The 20,024-nt window shown below is 38.0% G+C and overlaps 1 protein-coding gene across 1 annotated transcript; it reads right to left on the bottom strand.

The window, feature by feature from the left end:
* Positions 1–20,004, bottom strand: VPS36 (vacuolar protein sorting 36 homolog). The gene is made up of 14 exons (XM_084226269.1): positions 19,882–20,004; positions 18,033–18,101; positions 14,463–14,533; positions 13,293–13,407; positions 11,797–11,886; positions 10,401–10,487; positions 7,589–7,621; positions 7,393–7,470; positions 6,847–6,981; positions 5,892–5,957; positions 5,280–5,344; positions 4,749–4,833; positions 2,224–2,300; positions 1–2,140 (listed from the first exon to the last, which is right to left on the bottom strand). Exons 1-14 carry the CDS (start codon positions 19,975–19,977, stop codon positions 2,047–2,049), a joined length of 1,161 nt encoding a protein of 386 aa, XP_084082395.1. The 5' UTR covers positions 19,978–20,004; the 3' UTR covers positions 1–2,046.
* Positions 20,005–20,024: the final 20 nt, after the last annotated feature.

Below are 20,024 nucleotides of genomic sequence, written 5' to 3'. Positions count from 1 at the left end.
TTTAATTTTTTCTTACTTTCTAGTAGCCATTTTCTCATGTGTCTGTTTAAATTCTAAACCAGCAATACAATTTATCCTATAGCCTTTTTGTCTGGAGGAAAAACAAAGTCAAGGAAAAATCTTGGAAAAGAAAAGCTTGAGAAGGTACCATTATTCTAAATAGGCTGTATTATTATTGCTTAAGTAAGATAATGAAACACTCAGGGTTGGAGGAACAGAGGCTGGCAGTTTACACTTGGCATTTCCTCTCAGGTTTTGTTCTTCCTGCACACGACGTGCCCCCTTGTGGGGAGAGGTTCAGGCCCACAAACCACTGGCTTTCCATGACAGGCTTTTATTGGGCAAAAGAGACAGTTGTCACAAAACAGCTTTTTGCTTCCAAATTTCTCACTTTTCAGTCTCTCCTTAGATAGGTGGTGCTCAATGTACTTGGCATGGATCTCTCCTGTGGGTTGTGGGGAGGATGAAGGAAAGCAGCAAGCTGTAAGGCTCCTGAAGAGATGACACCAAGTGACTAACACTGTAATAATAGTGTGGAATTGGGTCCTTCAGCCATGTCAAAGAGGTAAGTTTTAGCACCCTCATGGAGCAGAGGAAAGCTGCCTTAAAGAAAGCGCTGCATGAAAGTTTGCTTGTGACAAGAGTAAGTGAATGCAATCCCCTGGATATAAAGAATATCCTACAAGCCACAGATACGATCACTGTAGGAATCTCTGCACTGAACTATTGGTAGGCTCTTAACTCATGTCTTAATTCATGCCATGGTAACACTGAAGTAGTTCTGAAAATATCTTCAGGCTCATATTAAAAGCCTTTTTGTCCTTTCTTGTAATATTGATCTGGCCATCAAAACCACAGTGTAGTAACCTATATGATGTCTTTGCCCATACCTTAAATTAACTTTATTTATTAAAAATAGTCATTTCAAAATGCCAAAAATTCAGGTAATGTGGATCATAAACATCCACTTAACTGTTTTTATCATGACAGATGTTCAAGTAGTGTAGCAACTCCACTGGAGTTATGAAAACCGAGGCTATTATATTGCATTCAGTGTGAACACAGGGTGAAGAATACCAAACAATGATACCTTGTGATTATTAAACACAGGGTGATAGTCTTCTTCCTCCCTTCAATATAAAAAGCATATTAATTTTCACATATGAGAGGTAAGCAAATGAACTGTTTCCCCAAAACATGTAATAGGCTGATGAAACAAACAAATGATCTTTTGTTAGAACTACAAGATAAAACACAAGCACATTAAAGCACAGAGTCTGGTAAAGTGACAGGAGGCTGCTCCACTCTGCTACAGAAAGGACAGAGAAGGGGCACCCAAAGTGCAACATAAATGGACAGGAAGGAAGATGGCAAGGAAAGAGAAGGGAGGAAGTCTGTGCTAACAATGCTTCCAGCTGAGATATTAGTGTAAGACACGACAAAATAAACACAGTAATTTCTAGATTCGCCTAACATACAATAATCTCTCTTGCAGCAGGTTCTTTCTGTCCCAAATTCTAGAACCCCAAGATCCTCCCTTAGAAAACTGTTCATCAATTCTGGGAGACAGGATTATTCTACACTAGTTTGTTCCTTACACCTCAGTACACACCAGAGTCCTGTTTCTTACCACTGTGGATACATCTGTCTGCTTAGTTGCTCCAGATATAAGCAAACTAGAATTGGAGTATTCAGTAACCTGGCTTCTGGGTGCTGACCCTCACAGCACTCTACAGCGATATTCTCTCCACTTTCACTGGTGTGGAATCTTCTCTTGAAATGAGAAACTACACAGCACATCAAATAAAACTTGGAAAATGAGTGAGTTGTCTTGAGACGATAGACATGCTTCTGACTTTGTGATTTCTATTTCCTTTCAGTTCCATATAAGACGATTCAGCACTTGAAATACCTGAGAACTGTAAAAGCATTGCAATGTTCATGTCTCTTGCAGTTGACTAACGAAATAAGAATTTTAAAGTCAGTTCCTGGAAGGATTCTGCTCTCTTGTTCAATTATTACATAACAAATTGTACACAAATGGTATTAGCTTTGTGTCAGAAATAAATTTGGGTAGAATCTCAAGCCTTCCACTGAATCATCTCTGCAAAGATGGCCCATCTTTTCAGCAAGAAGCAGCCTAGAGAAAGCAAAAGAAGATGTTCTGTATTACTTGAGGACAACATGATAACTGAAGTATTAAACACAACAATTATTACCTACCTTTCTTTGGCTAAGAGAACAGACATCCCCACCAGCTTAGCAAACTCATCAGCTGTGAGAGAACCCTTTTCAGATACCTATCAAAAACCAAATACACAAATAAACAAACCATGGCATTAGAAGAACAACAAAGTTATTTCAGCTTACTGAATCAGGTCTAGCCTTGTGAAGTGATAAATTGGTAGCAAATCCCTTGAGAAGAGAATTAATTTGTTTGCTTTTTTAAAAGTACAACTAATTATGAGTATTTTCCCTAAAAATTAATTAATCTCTTCTGTGTCCTGGGAAAATTGCTAAGTATAAAGAAGCAAGAGAGAAAATCGTTAAATCTGTAAAAAAATCATACAGTACCCATTTCTTTGGAATTGTTTTTAAAAGATGCCTTGGAATCAAATGAACTGAAAAATCAGAATAGCTCAGACAGCAGAATACAGTCTCCATCAGTGTTTAAACAGCAGAACTATTCTAAGTGATTCTGAAAACAATGAAGCCTAGGAAATAAAAGACCTGTTCAGGGCAGCTCATCAATGTAGAAATATGTCATCTCAGGTGGAAGAGAAGAATTTGAGTTTTATGGCATTTAAAATACACTCACTGCCTACAGGAAAATCCCCAAACCTTAGTACTTCACATGACATTATGGCATGCTAGAGGAATAACTAAAAGCTACCATCACATTCACTTGACACAAAAGACAGGTTCACTCTTGGGACTCAAAACTTTGGCCCTTTTGTCTCAACCATGCCACTTAATAAAATGAAGCCTTCTCACACACGTTGGACATGTGGATGTTCAAAATACCTTATAAATACTACATATGAAGTCTAGACTTATTATTGCCTTGAATTTTCCAGACAAACATGTTTTATTCCCTAGAACTTAATTATCCTTCCATTTCTCCATTGCTTTAGATTCAAGCAAAGTTGTAAATCCGGATATAGCGGCCATTTCCTGCTTCCCACATAACTGGGTGGGGAGGGGTCTATTCTGCATCATTCTCAGCAGTAGTCCTTTTACAGAAACTCAGATTAAATCAGTCCCAACATGAGATTTTCGGAAGCTAAGAGATCAAATCTGAGTAATGGTCGTCAGCTATACAACTGGTGATTAATTATCTTTCCTCCCCAAACCACTACGCTCATCAAGGGTGATGTTGGATTCCTTTGATGTCCGTGTCATTTCCTGTCTTCACCAGCCATTCAAAACCACATCTCTCTCCTGCCTGAAACCCTATGGCTTCCTTTCACTTCTCAGAACTTAATGCATAATGTGCAGTAACATTGAAGTATGGGCGCTTTTGGCCACAAGTCCGATCTCATCTTCCCTTTTCCATACAAGCTAGTCTTCCTCAGTTGAAGCCTCTCTCTTCCATTCTTCTATGGAGCCAAAGTTTCATATTATGAAAATGACAGAAAAAAGGCACCTTGGTAATAAATCCACCATCTGCTACTTTTTACAGTTGACTTCCTTTGTTATCAAGAAGGGTTTTTCCTTTCTTTTCAAAGACATAAGCACTCTTACTGAAGACAAAAAAAAATCATTAGAAACCAAAAATAATCAGAAAAAAGCCCTAAAATGGTTTTGGTGTTTTTCTACACATTTAAGAAAATAAACTGAAAATATTAATGTATACTGAAAGATTTAAGCATTTTAATGTTGTTGATTTAAAATGGAAATCACTGTAAACATTTCTCTTATCTATTCCTCTTATCTAAAAGTCTTTCTGATGAGCAAAAACTTTATGGTGACAATCATGCAAAATACACTGAGCAGTCTACCTTGTGTCAATTGAGGTGTCTGTGATAGCTCTACTTTTTCTCGACTGCCCCCTCTTTGACTTTGATGTTTAACTTTGGATACACTGGATCAGCCTTTTCGCAAATGTATGAAAATCAAAAAATTACATTACACTCAGAAAGACGTGGAAAAATATACCAAATTATGGGCTAACAGGACTGTAAAGTGTCCAGAGGCAGCACGACTACAAAGGTTTATGACACTGAGCAATTCATACTATTATCTTCCCTGATGAAGCTGGATTAATTCTATACACACTACTCTCCCACTGACCACTCTTCACAGCAGCACTCTTGGTACACATACAAGGTACTGCTCCATGAAATAAACGCAAACCAAACAACTATATCAACATTTAAGAGCTGTTTCCACTGCCTTCAAGCAGTACAGTGTCTGAAGTCCACTTCTGTTAAATTAGGTGTTCAATAAATGCCATGAATTTCAGTCTACAGTGAAAAAGATCTGGAGGAAGGCTGAAGGTTAATGAAGTTTGAAAAGAGATAGAAAAGTGATTTATTCCTTAAAGAGAAAGTAATGACTAAGATTATTGCCTGCACAGAACTGTGAAGTTGAGAAGTGCTATTTAAATATTTCTTTTAGAAGATACGAAGTGGAATGCTTTGTATTTTGAAACCTCAAGAGGAAATCCCATACTTCAAGTTTTTTACCTAATGTGTTTAAATTTCCCTAGCATGGTCAGAGCACTGAAGGAAATGAAGTACACTTACTGTCTCTAAAGCAGCAGCTACCATTTCCTCTTCATTATGAGACTGGAGTTCAATCACCATCACACCACTATCAAATATCCGAAGCCTAAAATCAAAAAAGAGAGGCAAAATAACTAAAAACCTTGTGCACATCACTTACTGTCATGTTTCTAATGCATCCACATCTATAACCACTTTACAAAAGGGGAAAAAATTCCCCCAAACCAAGCAAGCTCTCTAAGATGAACTTAAACTTAACAGCATATTCAAAATCTGAAGAGACAGAAAAAAGCAGGGCATATGTCTGGTCTTGGTTAAACCCTTTTCCAGTCTGAAAAAATTCTAAGTGAAAAAATAACACCTTTCTAGCTAAAAATGAATGTTTTCATGTAGAGTGGATGTTGGTGTATATGGCAGCATCCTTTGAGCAAAGAATGACTTTGTTAAAATACCCACAACAACCACAAAAAATTCTACTTGAAGTAAAAATTAAATCATCATGGTCTGACCTGTGAGTGCCATGCTTTATAAATAAATCCATAAAGCTCTTACCTCAATGGTAATTTCAATGATTCCAGCATTTTACAGGCATTTACTAAATCTTCTGGTGACAGCAACTATTAAAATAGTAAAACATATTTATTCACAGTTTGCATTTCAGGTGTATAGTATAACATCAAAACAAAGTTTTAGTAGCTGAAGCTATAAAATACACCAGGCTACACTTATTGTTAATTCTTTTTCCTTTCTATTGTGTAGTCTATTTTCTTGGCTTCTATGCTCCTTTCTGTTCTCTTACTATGTATTCTATAATAATCTTCCTTGCCTTGTTTACAGAAAGAATTACTGTATTTTGTTAAAAAAAATCCCAGAACATTCACCATTCTTTAGTAGTCTCTGACCTTTAAGTTTTGTTTCCAGATAAGTATGGATTTTCCCTCTTACGTGGTATCATAAAAAGCAGCATATGTTATTACTACTTGTAAAGGACACATAAGTATTATAAGGAAAAATGAGAAGGAGAAAGGTAAAACCCCTCTAATTTTTGATCACATTGTGTTGTGGACAAGTAGAATGAGCCATTTGTAGGGAACCTTTTTTACTCTTTAATGTCCTTCTGACTGATGTCCTGTTATAACACTCTGACCCAGAGCAGTGTCTCACCTCTAGCCCTCGGGCACGATTCACCAGGCAGTACACTTCCGTCAGAGACATGATCCCCCCTCGCTCCTGTGTGAATGAGCACAAGACTGGTGAGAGAAACTGCATTAGTCCAGGAACCTCATCATCTCTACTTGCAGGTGGCTGATTAAACAGGTAAAACAGAGGGGCTAAATGATGGGCCCTAATGGGAAAAAACTAGAGGTAAATTGTACCTTTCACTAATCATTTTAAAATGCAAAATAGCGACACTACACCCAAGGACTGTGAATTACTTTGATTTTTAAACCAGAGAATAAATCACAGGAACTAGGAATTTCAATATATTAAATCTATCAATCAATTTACCAGTTTTACTTTTCATAAAAACTGAGTTTTCCGTTCTGATCACAGTAGGTAGCACGTGCCTTTCATAAAAATACTGTAGTATATATGCTTTTTAGGAGGAACATAGCCTTATAAGTTGCAATATGAAATTTAACTTTGGTGAGAAACCTGTAATCTATATCTTAAAATAAATTATAACAGAAGATATTACTATGGGTTGGTAATCTACTTAATAATTCTGTCCGATATTTGCAAAATATATAAATTTTAAGCAGTTTAAAGAGACTCATTACTTTTATTTTCAGTCAGTGTCATTTCACTCTTTCTTTAAAAAAGAAATATTCTGCAGTAAGCAATAAATACAAGACTGTTCAAATAGAAGAAAAACCACTTGAATAATTTTCTAAATCTCATCAACATTTTGCAAATCAAAAGTTGATGCTATTAGTCCTAAGAAAAATTCGTACTGAACTTTTTTATTCAAAAAGGCAATATATATTCCTCCCATTAACACTTAATAGGAGGCTGTGCTGCTAAATCTGCTTTAAAATGGGGCAGACTACTACAGCCAAAACTCACATCAAAATTCAGCAACACGTGGAAAGTGCTGGTGCAAGATGTGGTGCTTTACCTCTAAGGGTGTCTGCAGGATTCCAACCAGTTGCTTTGCCAGTTGCATGTGGTACTCTGTACCAGATCCATACGTTTCCCTTGTAACTGGATTAGCTATACCCATACTCAGTAGGTAGGACTTGAACCTAATGGTCTGAACAAGCAAACAAACAAATAAATTTAAAAGTATAGCAGCTAATGAGTGATTCTGGTTTTTAAAAATTTTTGATTTATTACTATAACAATATTTTGGTGAATAAATCCCTCAGTTTACTACCAATAGTTAATTACTACGCAAAGAGAAAGCAAAACTTTGTACCATTTATTTTTGACCAGCACAGGTAAAAAAAAAGAAAAATGTATATAAAAGCAATAAAACCATTGCTTTTAACAAGAGTTAAAAGAAAAATTAACACTAAGCAAGTAAACTCCACACCAAGTATAAGGGACTAAACACAACAAAACCAACTAGCAAGGGCTTTTATTAATACTACATTATTAAACAGATAGCTTTTTGCTTTTCATAGGAACATTTTTGTAGAATTTAAAACCTAAATTAATTTACCTCATCCTCAGTGATGTCACCTTGTTTTTCTTTAATCTTGTTGGCTATTGACTTGGATAATTCCACCATTTCCTTAGCCTATCAAGAAACATACACAGATAAGTCAACTTCCAGAACAAGAGAAAAAAGCATGCTTGAAACTGAGAAAACAAGCATAAGTCTACTTGGCCAAGTGACACATTCCATTCATCCATACCTTCTCCATTAGTTTGCTAAGGTCCTCAAAAGCCTGAAATGAAAAGGAGACAATGCAGATCAGTATAATTACAGCATTCAGTTTTATGGACACAGGGAGATGCCTTCGTCCACCTACCCAAGCTATTCATAAGAGCTGCTGCCCCTTTAGATGAGTATGTTACAATATGAGATACCATACCTCATTTGTTGATACAACTGTTTTACAGCAAGTCTTATAATTAAAATAAATAACAAAGAATAAAGAAGAGAATCAAACAACCACATACTTTTCCAGTATATGAACAGAATTTTGGTATGATTTATGATGTCCATGTGATAGGAAGGGACAATGAGATACTGAGTCCAAGAAAAGATTAAACTGTCCAAGTTTATTATGTTCTCTGTAAGGTAGGGGAAGGTTTCTGGGTGGTGATGGTAGGTTTTATTCCAACAATTAACCCTCTCTCAAGGAGATCTGTTGTTTCTGGCCAGCTGCAAGACAGCTGTAAAGCTACAGATGTACTCCTCCTGACAAGACAACTTTACTTTAATCAATGAATGTTACTTAATTAGTAACAAACACTCATTTCAAATGAGCAAGAAAGAGGATATCTGAGGGACAAAACCTCTGAAATGTGTGGCAACCTCTTGTCATTTAAGTACTCCAATAAAATGCTATAGTCTCAAATACAACAACTCTACAACAACCCACAAAGGGTTTTTAGGCTTAAATAACTCATACTTTAAAAACAGTTGAAGGTATACTGAAATTCCAAACTTTTGGAAATTATAAACTAGCATTAACAAAAATCATGTTAAAAAAAAAAAGAGAGCTAGCAGCTCCATTAATAAGGAACTCTTTTCTCCCACCCTCATCAACACACATTCATTCAAGCCTCCTCACTACTCTCAAATACATGCCAACATGTCCAGATGATCAACCTTTACCAACAACCTTTTTTGGTATGAGAAGAATTCCTGAACCTTTTCATCTAAAGTTTGCCTGACAGCAGCACCAAAGCCCTCCAGCCACAAGTAAAGAATGTTCAGTTACACTGCCAAATGGCCAGAGAAACATCTTGCCTACAGCTTCTAGTCACTGCCTCTGTCATTTCTGTCTTACTCTGACTAATCCCCCACTAGAAAGACACACTTTAGCAGTGGTTTTGCAGGAAGGCCCCATTGTTCCCACATACTTTTAGGTGCCTTAGGTAGAAGCTTATTGGTCAGAGATTCAACGTGCAAAGTACAAAAGGAGATGCCTCTAGAAAGAGACAGGGTTTGCTTTTCACCTCCTGATAGTGCCAGTGTTTCTCCACTGGCTGGACAAGTTTAGCCCCCTAACACTTGGTACCTGAGTTAAATATCGAAAATTAGGTGGTCCACAGGGAGAAAAGAAAATATGTCACTGTGTAACAATAATTTATCACTAAGAAAACAAAAGCTTCTATTTGGAATACTTCTTCTTACTCCCTAATCTGCCAAACTGAAAAATTTACAATAGATTTCCCAATCTCTAGTGTAAATCAAAGTCCTGCTACTCTACTTGTATATGATATCAACAATAAGTTTTCTGACAGGGCTTTTCCCAGCTTATTTCTAATCTCTATACCTGCATGAAAACAACATTCATCAAAAGAACCCCTGATTTAGCTAAATAAACAGTATACTGTGTCTAACTCCTCCTCTGCCTGACTCACCCAGGGCAGGCCTGGAAACAAAGGGGAATGTGCACACACCTAACAGGAACTTCCTCAGATAAACAAAAGGCTAAAGAACTGGATTCTTATCAGCACTGAACAGCAGATGCAGGAAGCCTTTTCCTGGAAGCCAGGGCACCATTTTTTAAATTAAGTCATTTATAACATTTAAAGCTGGAGGAAGGCAGGATTTTACAAGTCATGGTTTTCCTCTTCTCAATACAACATGTATAAATGGATTTCTTTTACTCTCTGACAATGCTACTAAAGGAAAAAATATGCAGACAATGCCTTTTGAACTATATACCCACGCATATAACCACAATACCTTTTGAGCTATGCACAAAACTTCATTCAGCACATTCCTCACAGACAGAAACCAAGAAACTTTAATGCTCCCAGTATCTGAAACAGCACGTGGCCTGCAAAGGCACTTTAATTTTCTTAAGTATTTGAGTAGGGAATGCCCTTTTCTTGTGGCACACTGAATCCCATAAAGCTTTGCCACAAGAACAAATCTGCTGCATGTAGTTTATGAATACTTTTGTATCAATCTCTACTACCAAGACAGAATCAGACTATTTTTGAAGGTATTGCTCTCAGGTATATATAAAGAAATTAAAAGCCTCCACTGTCCATATGTGGAATTCAACTATTGTGCTGGTTCCATGGAAAAGAATGATCTCCATCTAGGCCAGGTATTTTGCAAAGTACTTATAATACCTTGTCGATGCCTGGACTGCAAATCATTTTACTGTAATTATAAGCCTAAATGTAACATCTAAAACCCTGGCTATAGGAGGAAAATCTAGCTTCATCACAGTTATGTGCAGACACTTGGATCAGCATATTCTGCTTAATATATATTAAATTTTTAATTGAAACCAAAATTAGTTTAATAAATACACATTGTTAGTTTCAAAGAACAATCTTCTTGAAAGGAGTTGTTTAAATGAAGTACCTTTACATATATTGGTAAGCAAGTTAACAAAATAAATAACTGTACACTCTTAATCAATTCAGACTTCTCAACAAAAATAGTAAATAGTCTTAGCTGTCCCTAAAAGAAAGTGTGAATGAATGTAAATAGTTCAGACAGGTGGCTGACCTTGAAACTTCAAAAGTACCTACCTCGGAAATGTTTTTGTCAGTCTCTTTTCTTTTTTCTTCTAATTTCCTTTCAATACCTACAATTCCTACAGCCCTTATTCTTCCTGCCTAAAAAAAAAAAAAAAAAAAAGAACAAGGAAAGAGTAAAAATAGGAAATGCTAAGTTTTCTCATTTGCCTCACTGAAAATTAGAGGACCGGAAATACTCCCCCAAACAGCAGATATCATTCATACAGTATTTTGTGCATTTCTTGAAAGTAATTTTCAAACCATTTGTTCAAAAATAAGAAATGTGAACCATGTATGAATTCGCTGTACTAGACAAGTAGTGATATTGATAGTATATTTGAAGCTATTAAATATGTCTTAATATCCAGACTAAGAATTCCAGCTCATCTCAATTCTAGCCTCTCAAGTCCATGTGAACATCCATACTAGAGCTGTGGAAATGCCTGAGTGTATTATTTCAAGAAATCCAGCCTGTAGAAACGGAAACATAGAAACAAAATGCTAAGTACAGTCTAAGTTACCTCCCTCAGAGGTATTAGAATGTGGGTGATGGTGAAACTTTAACCAGATGCCAAATGTGTTCTAGAAAGGTTGGTACCTAAGTGGCTGCAGTGACAGGCCTCTCATTTCTGACTGCAAAGCTTAGCACTGGTGTTAAAGAGTTGCTATGACTTAAGTAGTGGTAAGGCATTTTGATTAGAATCTTCATGCATTACTCCAAATGCAGCTGCCCATATAGGTACTACATTAACCACAGAGGACATGCATAATTTCACACTGAAGAATCTTTAAATCAACCTATTTCACTCATACACTACTATATATTCATATATTCAGCACATTAATATATAGAAACAACACCTACCTGTTTATCAGCGTTAATAACTTAGAAGTATGCAGGCAGATAAACCTTATCTAACATATGACACTCTCCCTAACAACTGTCCATTTAGCATACACATTTAAACCAAACATATATCGGTTTCAAAGAGTTATATAAAAGTCACATGCTATATTTGACTTCCAGCCACAAAAAAAATAACCAGGAACCACAATAAAGACAAAAAAAAATTTCAGCTTCATTGGACCTCACATGCTGAATAAAAGTATACGCAAATAAACACTGTATTTTCACAATTATGTGTGCTTGTGTCTAACTAAAACAAACAAAAAAAAAGGAGCTCATTATCTAAGCATACTCAAGAAAGAGAGGCTACTGTGTTCTATCAGGTGAAAAATGCAAGGGACAAACTAATTTATGACAGTGAAAAAACAGGCAAACTAAACTGAATTCCTGCACATGCCCATGATGTTGGTTAGAGTCACATGCTGGATGTGCTATATGGGGGTGGCAAGAAGTGGCAGTAAGAGATCACACACAGATCCTGCTCAGAAGCTCTGCATATACCTGTGAATCCTTGTTAACTTGCATGGCCTGACCAGTGGGCATGCTCTCCCATCTCCTTTGTGTGATTTCTTCTGATAATCGTCTGTAGAACTGCAAACATTAAACAGTGACAACAGACATTTCATCAACTGTGCACAGTACCTCTGTGTATTTTTAGCATCTTGGTGATGAAATAAACTTCACAACGTATAGAGACAAAACATGATAACACCTACACAACTCATTATACAGAAATTCTTAATGTCCAGTCTTCAAAAGCATTCACATTAGAAGAGGAGCCAGGCAGTCACTAAGCACTTCTACTGTAAAATATTTCTTCAGATATTCAAAATGTCCCAAACCATGTTAAATGTTGAGGTATACTCAAAGGCATGTTTTTAAAGGAAGGAAAGCTGAGCAATCCAATTGCTATTGATCTGCTAATTCAACAATATAAAAACAACCACAGAGATCAATTACACCAATTTGTTTATTACTAATACCAGAAGGTGGCATTAGTTAACACTGTGTCTCACTGACCAATATCCAGAAAGAAAATCTGTTCCACCCTTTTCATTGTTCAGGTTCACAGAAAAGCATTCTGAAGTCATAAAGAAAGGCTGGGGTTTAATTGATGTGCTAGGCAATCAGTAAGCAAAGTAAGTTTGATTTTCAGACACAACATTAAAATAAATATGATTATGATTGCGAAAAACACACATTTATATTATGTATAAACCTATAATCATCATAATCTGAAAACTGCTTACAAAGAAATGAAAGTGAGTCTGATCAAGCACATGCATTTTTAACACATTTCTAACTAATTTGAGCTGCAAATCTTATTTTCTGCAGTGAACGGGTACAGCTTTTTCCACAGCACAAAGTTAAAGTTCTCAGTCTCGGCAAATGAGGATCTTCCACTGTGAAATTTCTCTAGAGAGTGCAATTTCTTAGGTTTTTAGGATGAGCTTTCTTTTAAGAATATATTACATTTTTCTTAGAATGCTCAAAGCCTTTGAGATTTGGTATAGGTTAAAAAAAAAATTATACAGTGTAAAATGAACATAAGTTCTGAGGCAAGAAAAGTGTTCAGCAATAAAATTAGAGAGAAAATTAGGAATAAGTTGTATGATGCCTGTTTAAGAGAGGGTTAGGTACAAAGAAATACCTTTTACTCTGTTAAACAAATAACAGATTTCAGAGATGTCATTTTGGAAAATCCCGTCTTCAATTTAGTAGATTAACAAAGGAAATATAAGATTATAATAAACACCCTAAAATAAGGACTAGCCTAGTAATGCCTCTTGACATTTTTAGAACTCTATCTACAGTTTTTAATGAATATATAGAACATGGGAGGCTCATAGTGTTTGTCTCCCAAAAGGATGTATTGAAAAACCTCCACCTCAAAAGTAAACATGGAAAGATCATGGGAAATTATCACAAACACAGCAAGAGGAGAAAAGCATGTCCAAAGACCTGATTGTGCTTGGCATCCATGGTACAAGACTTACCTCAATCTGCCCATGTTCTTTGAAAGAAAGCTTGACATAGGAGTATTTGCTGCTTTGGAATGGACCAGGCTCTTTGTTTGAAGAAGCAGGATGAAGATGAACTACTATCTTGGCGCTATGGAAAAGGAAAGAGAAGATATTTCTGTAATATTTAAATAAACTATTTCTGCATCAAAGTTAAGCATTTCATCAAAATCTCTATTAACTATCTCACATAAGAGCTAAAAATCATCAAAGAATGCTTTACATTTATGCATCAACATTTAAAATATTTTGACGAAGTAGATCTTGTATAAAGATTACAACAGCCTCTAAAAGCAGAAACATTTTTTACAAATTAAATGTATCTACCATCAATTCTTTACAAATGAACACAACATAACAAATGTTAAAATTTTGAGCAATAATTTACAAAAAACCTTTTAGTTAGGATAAAAACTGATTACCAAGTTGTAATTTAATTTGGCATTAGTTATTGCAGCTCAAAAGCCAAAATATCTTTTCCTGTGTCAAAGCTAACTTTGACACAGGAAAACAAACAAAGGTGTCAATATTATGTGTAACCTATTCAACTTCTATATGTCACTTGTGGACACTGTGTGTGAACTTATCCAAAACCAACATTCAAAGCCAACATGCATGAAAATAACAGTCTAAACGGATATCTACTACCAAAACAAACCTTGGGAGCGCATGATTTTAGAAAAATTAACAGACTGCTATCACAACATGACTGCAAGTCCTCCATTCCTATCTCATTTTACTGGTAATTTTTGCATTGGTCTTTACTTACTTCTCCAGCATTAATGAATGAATTGATTTCTCCTGAATATCTCCAGCATATTACCTTGCCAATCTGACTGTAGGCTGCAAGCAGATGCTGTGTATATATTTCTCCAGCCAAAGGTTTTTCTCTCTTTAGAAACTTAAAATCATAGAATCGTTTATGTCAGAAAAGACCTCTAAAATCATCAGTAGTGATTACAAAGCAGTTAGTTAACAAATCATATCAGTCATGACTCTCTTACACATTTGACCTCAGTGGTCCTCGTGACTGTCAGTATGGAAACTTAAGATTGCAAACAGAATCTATAACCTATAATATTGGGTACCTCACATAACATGCATGTGAAAGAATCCATCTGAAAAAGACAATGAGGATGGCCATACCTCTTTCCTATTCCAGCTGCTTGCTCTTCAATAAATACAATCTGAGACAGAGGTACAGCAATGCAGCACTCCTGCAAGAAACGCCACAAACAAAGGTGAATTAAACCATATCCTGTCTATTCACTCTCTAAACCCAAGGGTTCTCTTTCTCCATTTCACAAACAGTATGGATATCTACAGGTGCTGCCTGAAGCACTCTATGTGAAATATGATGGTAGCAACAGAAACAACGTATTACAGTGAAATATATGTAGAAAAATAACAACAACAACAAAAAAAAACCAAACAAACTGAGTTCTAGTTATTAAAAAAACCTCAAAAAACTTAAGTGTCAATGTGTCAACTTTAAAAACCCCAAACTATATTCATAGAAGGGACTATGAGATTTAACAATTTTTAGATCTCAGGTCAAAATTTAAAGACTAAAATTTCCACACTACTGCACCTCATCTCTGTCGGTGTGCAATACTCACAGGTTCTTGACATTTTTGCTCAGATGTTACTTTGGGAGCTAAAAAAATACCCAAACCCACCATTCTTTTTAAATGCTGAATATATAAAATCTACACTATTGTCTGAATGCAATAGGAATTTTTCCATCCATCCTACAGTGAAGGAGTGCTTAATCCAGCAGTTGATGCATCTCACCACACGCTTATTAGACTGTACTTTAAACAAAACACAGAGCAAGAAACAAGGCCGTATCCAGCTGTTGGAAACTAACCTATCCCAGGCTAAACTCTTTCCACTTGCACTTGAGACAGAAGTTGCTATGGGAACGATCCAAAACATCTAATAAGGCGCCTGGTCTTGTTTCGGTGGACATCCTCTGAGGAACCTCATCTCCCACACAACACCTTGGTAAGTGACACAGTCACACAGAATGCAGAAAACACAGGTTGCATTCCCTCTCTGAACTCTCTTTCACCTGCCACTTCTAGCACCAGTTTACAATAGACACTGTTACAGAGCCCTCTCAATCCCTACTACCAAAACTGTTCCTCTTTGTATGGAGGAATTACCCATTAAATTGACAGCAGGGAAGTATACATGCAAGAACTCCAACTAATAAGTAAGTCTCTTATTAGGGGAAAAAACCTGGGTTGTACTTCCTTTTCTAAAAACTCTTGATGCAAGCTATCTAGGCTCTTCTATGACTCTAGTTTCTAAAGCCATTACAAACAGCTAATGTTTGTAAAACAGCCACAAAGTTCTGGACACTTTAAAAGATAGGCAAGATGATACTTCTGTTAAAAAAAGGTTTTGAAAATGACAAAAAGAGTTCAACTATACATAGTATGTGCACTGTCAAAGTCACTGATTCGTGTAGTTCCAAGATAGAAAGCTATGAACAAATTTTAAGTACAAGGACTTAGAATCACCCTTTCCTGATGTGAGATGCTACAGGAAGGGACACAAAAACAAAAATGTGTTAAATATGCTGTGTGTTTATTTGAATTTTGTTTTCCAGTGCCTCATGCTCACATTATGCATGATTTTATATTTTAAAAATTTGTACAAATCTAGCTATGTAACAAACTTTACAGAATTCATTTTTTTGTTTTTTTTTTTAAACACTGTTGAACTGCAGATGGCTTGCAAAACCAGCAGCTATAGGATCCAGTTGTCTGTTTCTGTAAGATATGTTAATGTAATGCCATGTGCCTCATTAAGTATTATACATTGCTGACACAATAAGAAAGGGACTCTCTCTACAAATTTTTTCTAGGTGAGCTAGCTAAGGTTTCTAAGTCTGATGTTAAACCACAGCTGAGCTTAGACAACACCTTACCAAGACAACAAAAGGGCACCATGCTCCCCATGCTTCAATACTGAGAGCTTGAAAATTAATCAGCTTTATTTACCCCACTAACAAAGTTAATTACATCTCCCAACCAGAACTGGGTAATTTTTGCCCATCTCTGGGCCACATTTCTGCCCCTTCTGTTAATCAAGCCTGAGCTTTTCAGAATATTTGCTGAGTTAAATTAGTTAAAATAAAATTATTTTTCTTCTTCTCCAAGGTCTTCCGCTGCTGATTTAACAAATTCAATGACCTTGGAAGAGTACAAGAAATCCCATGGCCTAGGAGCAGATGGAGAAATCAGGGGAGAGAGACAAATGTAATCTTTTTGTTGGAAAAGAGAGCATTGATTTCAGTTCTAAGACTTGATGAAGCCAAAATGCCCAATGTTACTGCAAGCATGCAGAAAGTCCAAGTGAGAAGATTAGACACTGTGGATGTTGTAGTACATGCTCAGCTCTCAGAAAATGATGATGATGAAGAAATACAAAGTGATTAACACAGAGTTTAGCATGTTATCTCATGTGATAATGTGTGGCTGTGCAAAAAACCCCACATTAATTTATACAGAGCAGCTCGTGGTCTGGACAATCAAGCCCTAATTTGTGTAACAGTAGCCCCACTATGGATAACAGCTCTTTACACATTTTGAAAAAATGTCTATTAAAAATAGGTCTACAGTTCTTGCAAACAATCCCTAAAGAAAAAGTCATACTACTCTGCCAAATTAAGAACATCCTTGATAACATTGCCTTCAGAGTGCTCTTAGTAGCTCCCTGCTTTGAAGCAAGGATGTGATATTTGCTAGGGATCAGCCTTTGAATGTGAGAGGTGCTTCAGCTGCCCTTGCATGAAAGCCCAGTGGAATACATTTTGATTTTGAAAAGCTGTCATCTGAACGCGCTCCATCTAAACTTTGACTTCCAGGGCTAAAATTATCAATTATTGTGTCCAAAACAAGCATAATCCAACCTGGTCTGAGAAAGACTTCTCCTCCAATTGCATCTCTGGAGTGGTGCCCATTGTCACAGCCTATGGTTAGAGCTTTATGCCTTTGTGGTCTCCTCCTCCCACTTCAAGTCTGCACTCCCACGCTGTGGTTGATGACACAAAGCATTCAGCAGCTTTACTGTAGTTACCACACTGTAGTTCTGGCAGTGCCATTTAACCTGTGACCAGCTGTCCACAGCAGTACAATAAATGTTCTGGCTGAGTGAAGGGATGGTTCATGGCAGGAACAGGCAGCTGGGAGGGCAAGATGTGTGCAAAACAGCAGCACCACCAAACAAATCCTATTGTCAAATCATGGTCCAGGACTATATGGTGGGAGCACAATATATGGTGGGGCTTGAACTTGGACTTGAAACCAACACGAAAGAAAATGTTTTCCTAGACAAGGAGCATGGGAGAGAACTTCATATTATGATTTGCCTGACACACTCAACTTCAGTTTCAAAATCAATGTCTTCTAGTGCATGACACCTGACTCTTTTCTCCTTTATTTCTGTGCAGTACAAAAAAAAAATGTATAGGACACTTATGTGTCCTATATGTGTCCCTTCTCATGTCTGCATGATTATTTTATTAAAGCAGGACTGGGTGAAAGAACACTACATAATCTTCTTTCTGCTGAGAGCCAAAAAGTAGACTATACTTATAAAACAAAACACACAAAAAGGCAGGAATAATCCCCTCTCTGCATGTAGGCTTTTCATTGCATGCTACTTATTTATTAGGAAATGTACAACTGAATGGTTGGGACTTACATGATTCTTCTGATCCCTCCAGATCAGTCTGTGTGTGCTCAGCAGTAAAACTCCACTATCAAATTTCACCTGGGCAGGAAAAATAAAAGAGATCAACAACACATTGAACCAGTAAGTTACATAAATACTGGTCATGGAAACATTACACCTTACCACAACAGAGCAATCAGATTTAACAAGCCAGTAGTTTGAGAACACTCCCTTTTTTCCAGAAAACAAAATACAAGAAGTTTAGGAAACAATGGAGAAAACGAGTATAAAAGGATTTGATGGATAAACACAAACTTCCTTTTTCAAGTGTATAAACTTTCCCCCTGGAAATCCTGAGGGATCCTCCCTCCATATACTCTGCAAGTTATACTAAAGTTCTTAAATGTATTTCAAAGAGGGCTATTGGCTTTGGAACATTCCCTATATGCTGACAAAGAAGGTAGAAGTTATGCAAAAAAAGCAAAGGAACCTTATAAAAAGATGTTGTACACAGTCTAAAATCTTCCATCCTATCACACAGGAGTATTGCTTCTATCTGTGCTGCTGTTGAAAAGCTCCTTACTTATCAGACAGCAAACAGTACCTGGAAAATCTGCATTAGCAGATTAGATCCCAGTACTTGTAAAATCGGAGGCATACGGTCACAGCTTTTTGTGAACTTTTTGTACCATGGTGTAGAAAAATGGAGAGACCAAGATTCAGTCCTGCAGTGAAGTGAAGCAATAAGCAGCACGGCTCAGAAAAGAGGAGAGGGTATGTCAGCACCCAAGATGGCTCAAGTGTGAATTGTGCGTCATGCCCGGTACCACAGCAAAGCTCAGCCCCACACAGGAGTGACAGCCTGAGCAGAGTGACACTGCCTACACACACCATGTGGGGGTCCCCACCCTCGCCCCATGTCACACACACTGTCCAAGGCCTTTCTCACAGAATTATAGAATCAATTAATTTGGAAAAGCCCTCTGAGATCATTGGGTCCAACCTATGACCCAAAATCCCCATGTCAACCAGACCGTGGCCTTAAGTGCCATGTCCAGTACCATGTTCTTTCCTTAAAGAGCTCCACAGACGGTGACTCCATCACCTCCCAGGGCAGTCCATCCCAATGTCTAATAACCCCTTCTGTCAAGAAATTCTTCGTAATGGCCAACCTAAACTTTCCCTAGCACAGCTTAAGGCTACTTCCTCTTTTTTCTGTCACTTGTTGCCTGGAAGAAAAGACCGACCCTGACCTGGCTCCACCCTTCTTTCAGGCAGCTGCAGAGAGCAGTGAAGTCCGCCCAGAGCTTACTCTTCTCCCGGCTAAACAATCTCAGCCCCTTCAGCTCCTCTTCTACGACTTGTGCTCCAGACCCTTCCCCAGCTGCTCCTCTGGATCCTCCCCAGCACCTCGATGTCTGTCCGGAGCTAAGGGGCCCGGAACTGATCACAGGGTTCGGGGCGCGGCCTCACCAGTGCTGGCTACAAGGGGACTATCCTTGCCCTGGTCCTGCTTACCACACTATTGCTGATACAGGCCAGGATGCCACTGGCCTTCTCGGCTACCCGGGCACACTTAGCTCACGTTCAGCTGCTGTCGACCAGCACGGCCCCTCGGAGCCTGCAACTCCGCCCTAACCTCCCCACAGAGACAAACCCTGCCAGACCCTGGCGCAGAACGTCCTCCCACACCCCCGATCGATGCTCCGCGTGCAGCCCAAGCCCTGCACACGCTTTGTGTCGCGTCCCTCGCCCAACACGGCCCGCACCCACAGCCCTGCCACCCCCTTTGCCTGGGGCCCACTGCCACGTCCTTTACACTCCTCCCCGCCCCGGCCGCGCCGCCAGGCCCGCGCGGAGCGGCTCCAGCTCCCGTCACCTTCTCCTCCCCGTCGCTGAGGCGCACGCCGCGCTGTTGGATCACCAGCGTCTCTCCCAGCTCCAGCAGCCCAGTGGTCCACGAGAACCTGTCCATGGCCACCCGTCCCCTCCCGCACCGGGCCGCGGCCGCTGGGCGTGCAG

Source organism: Fringilla coelebs (assembly GCF_963513975.1).
Source record: "Fringilla coelebs genome assembly, chromosome: 2".
NCBI lineage: Eukaryota > Metazoa > Chordata > Aves > Passeriformes > Fringillidae > Fringilla > Fringilla coelebs.
The sequence above is the reverse complement of the archived record's forward strand: the minus strand, read 5'-3'. Positions and strand labels throughout refer to the sequence as shown.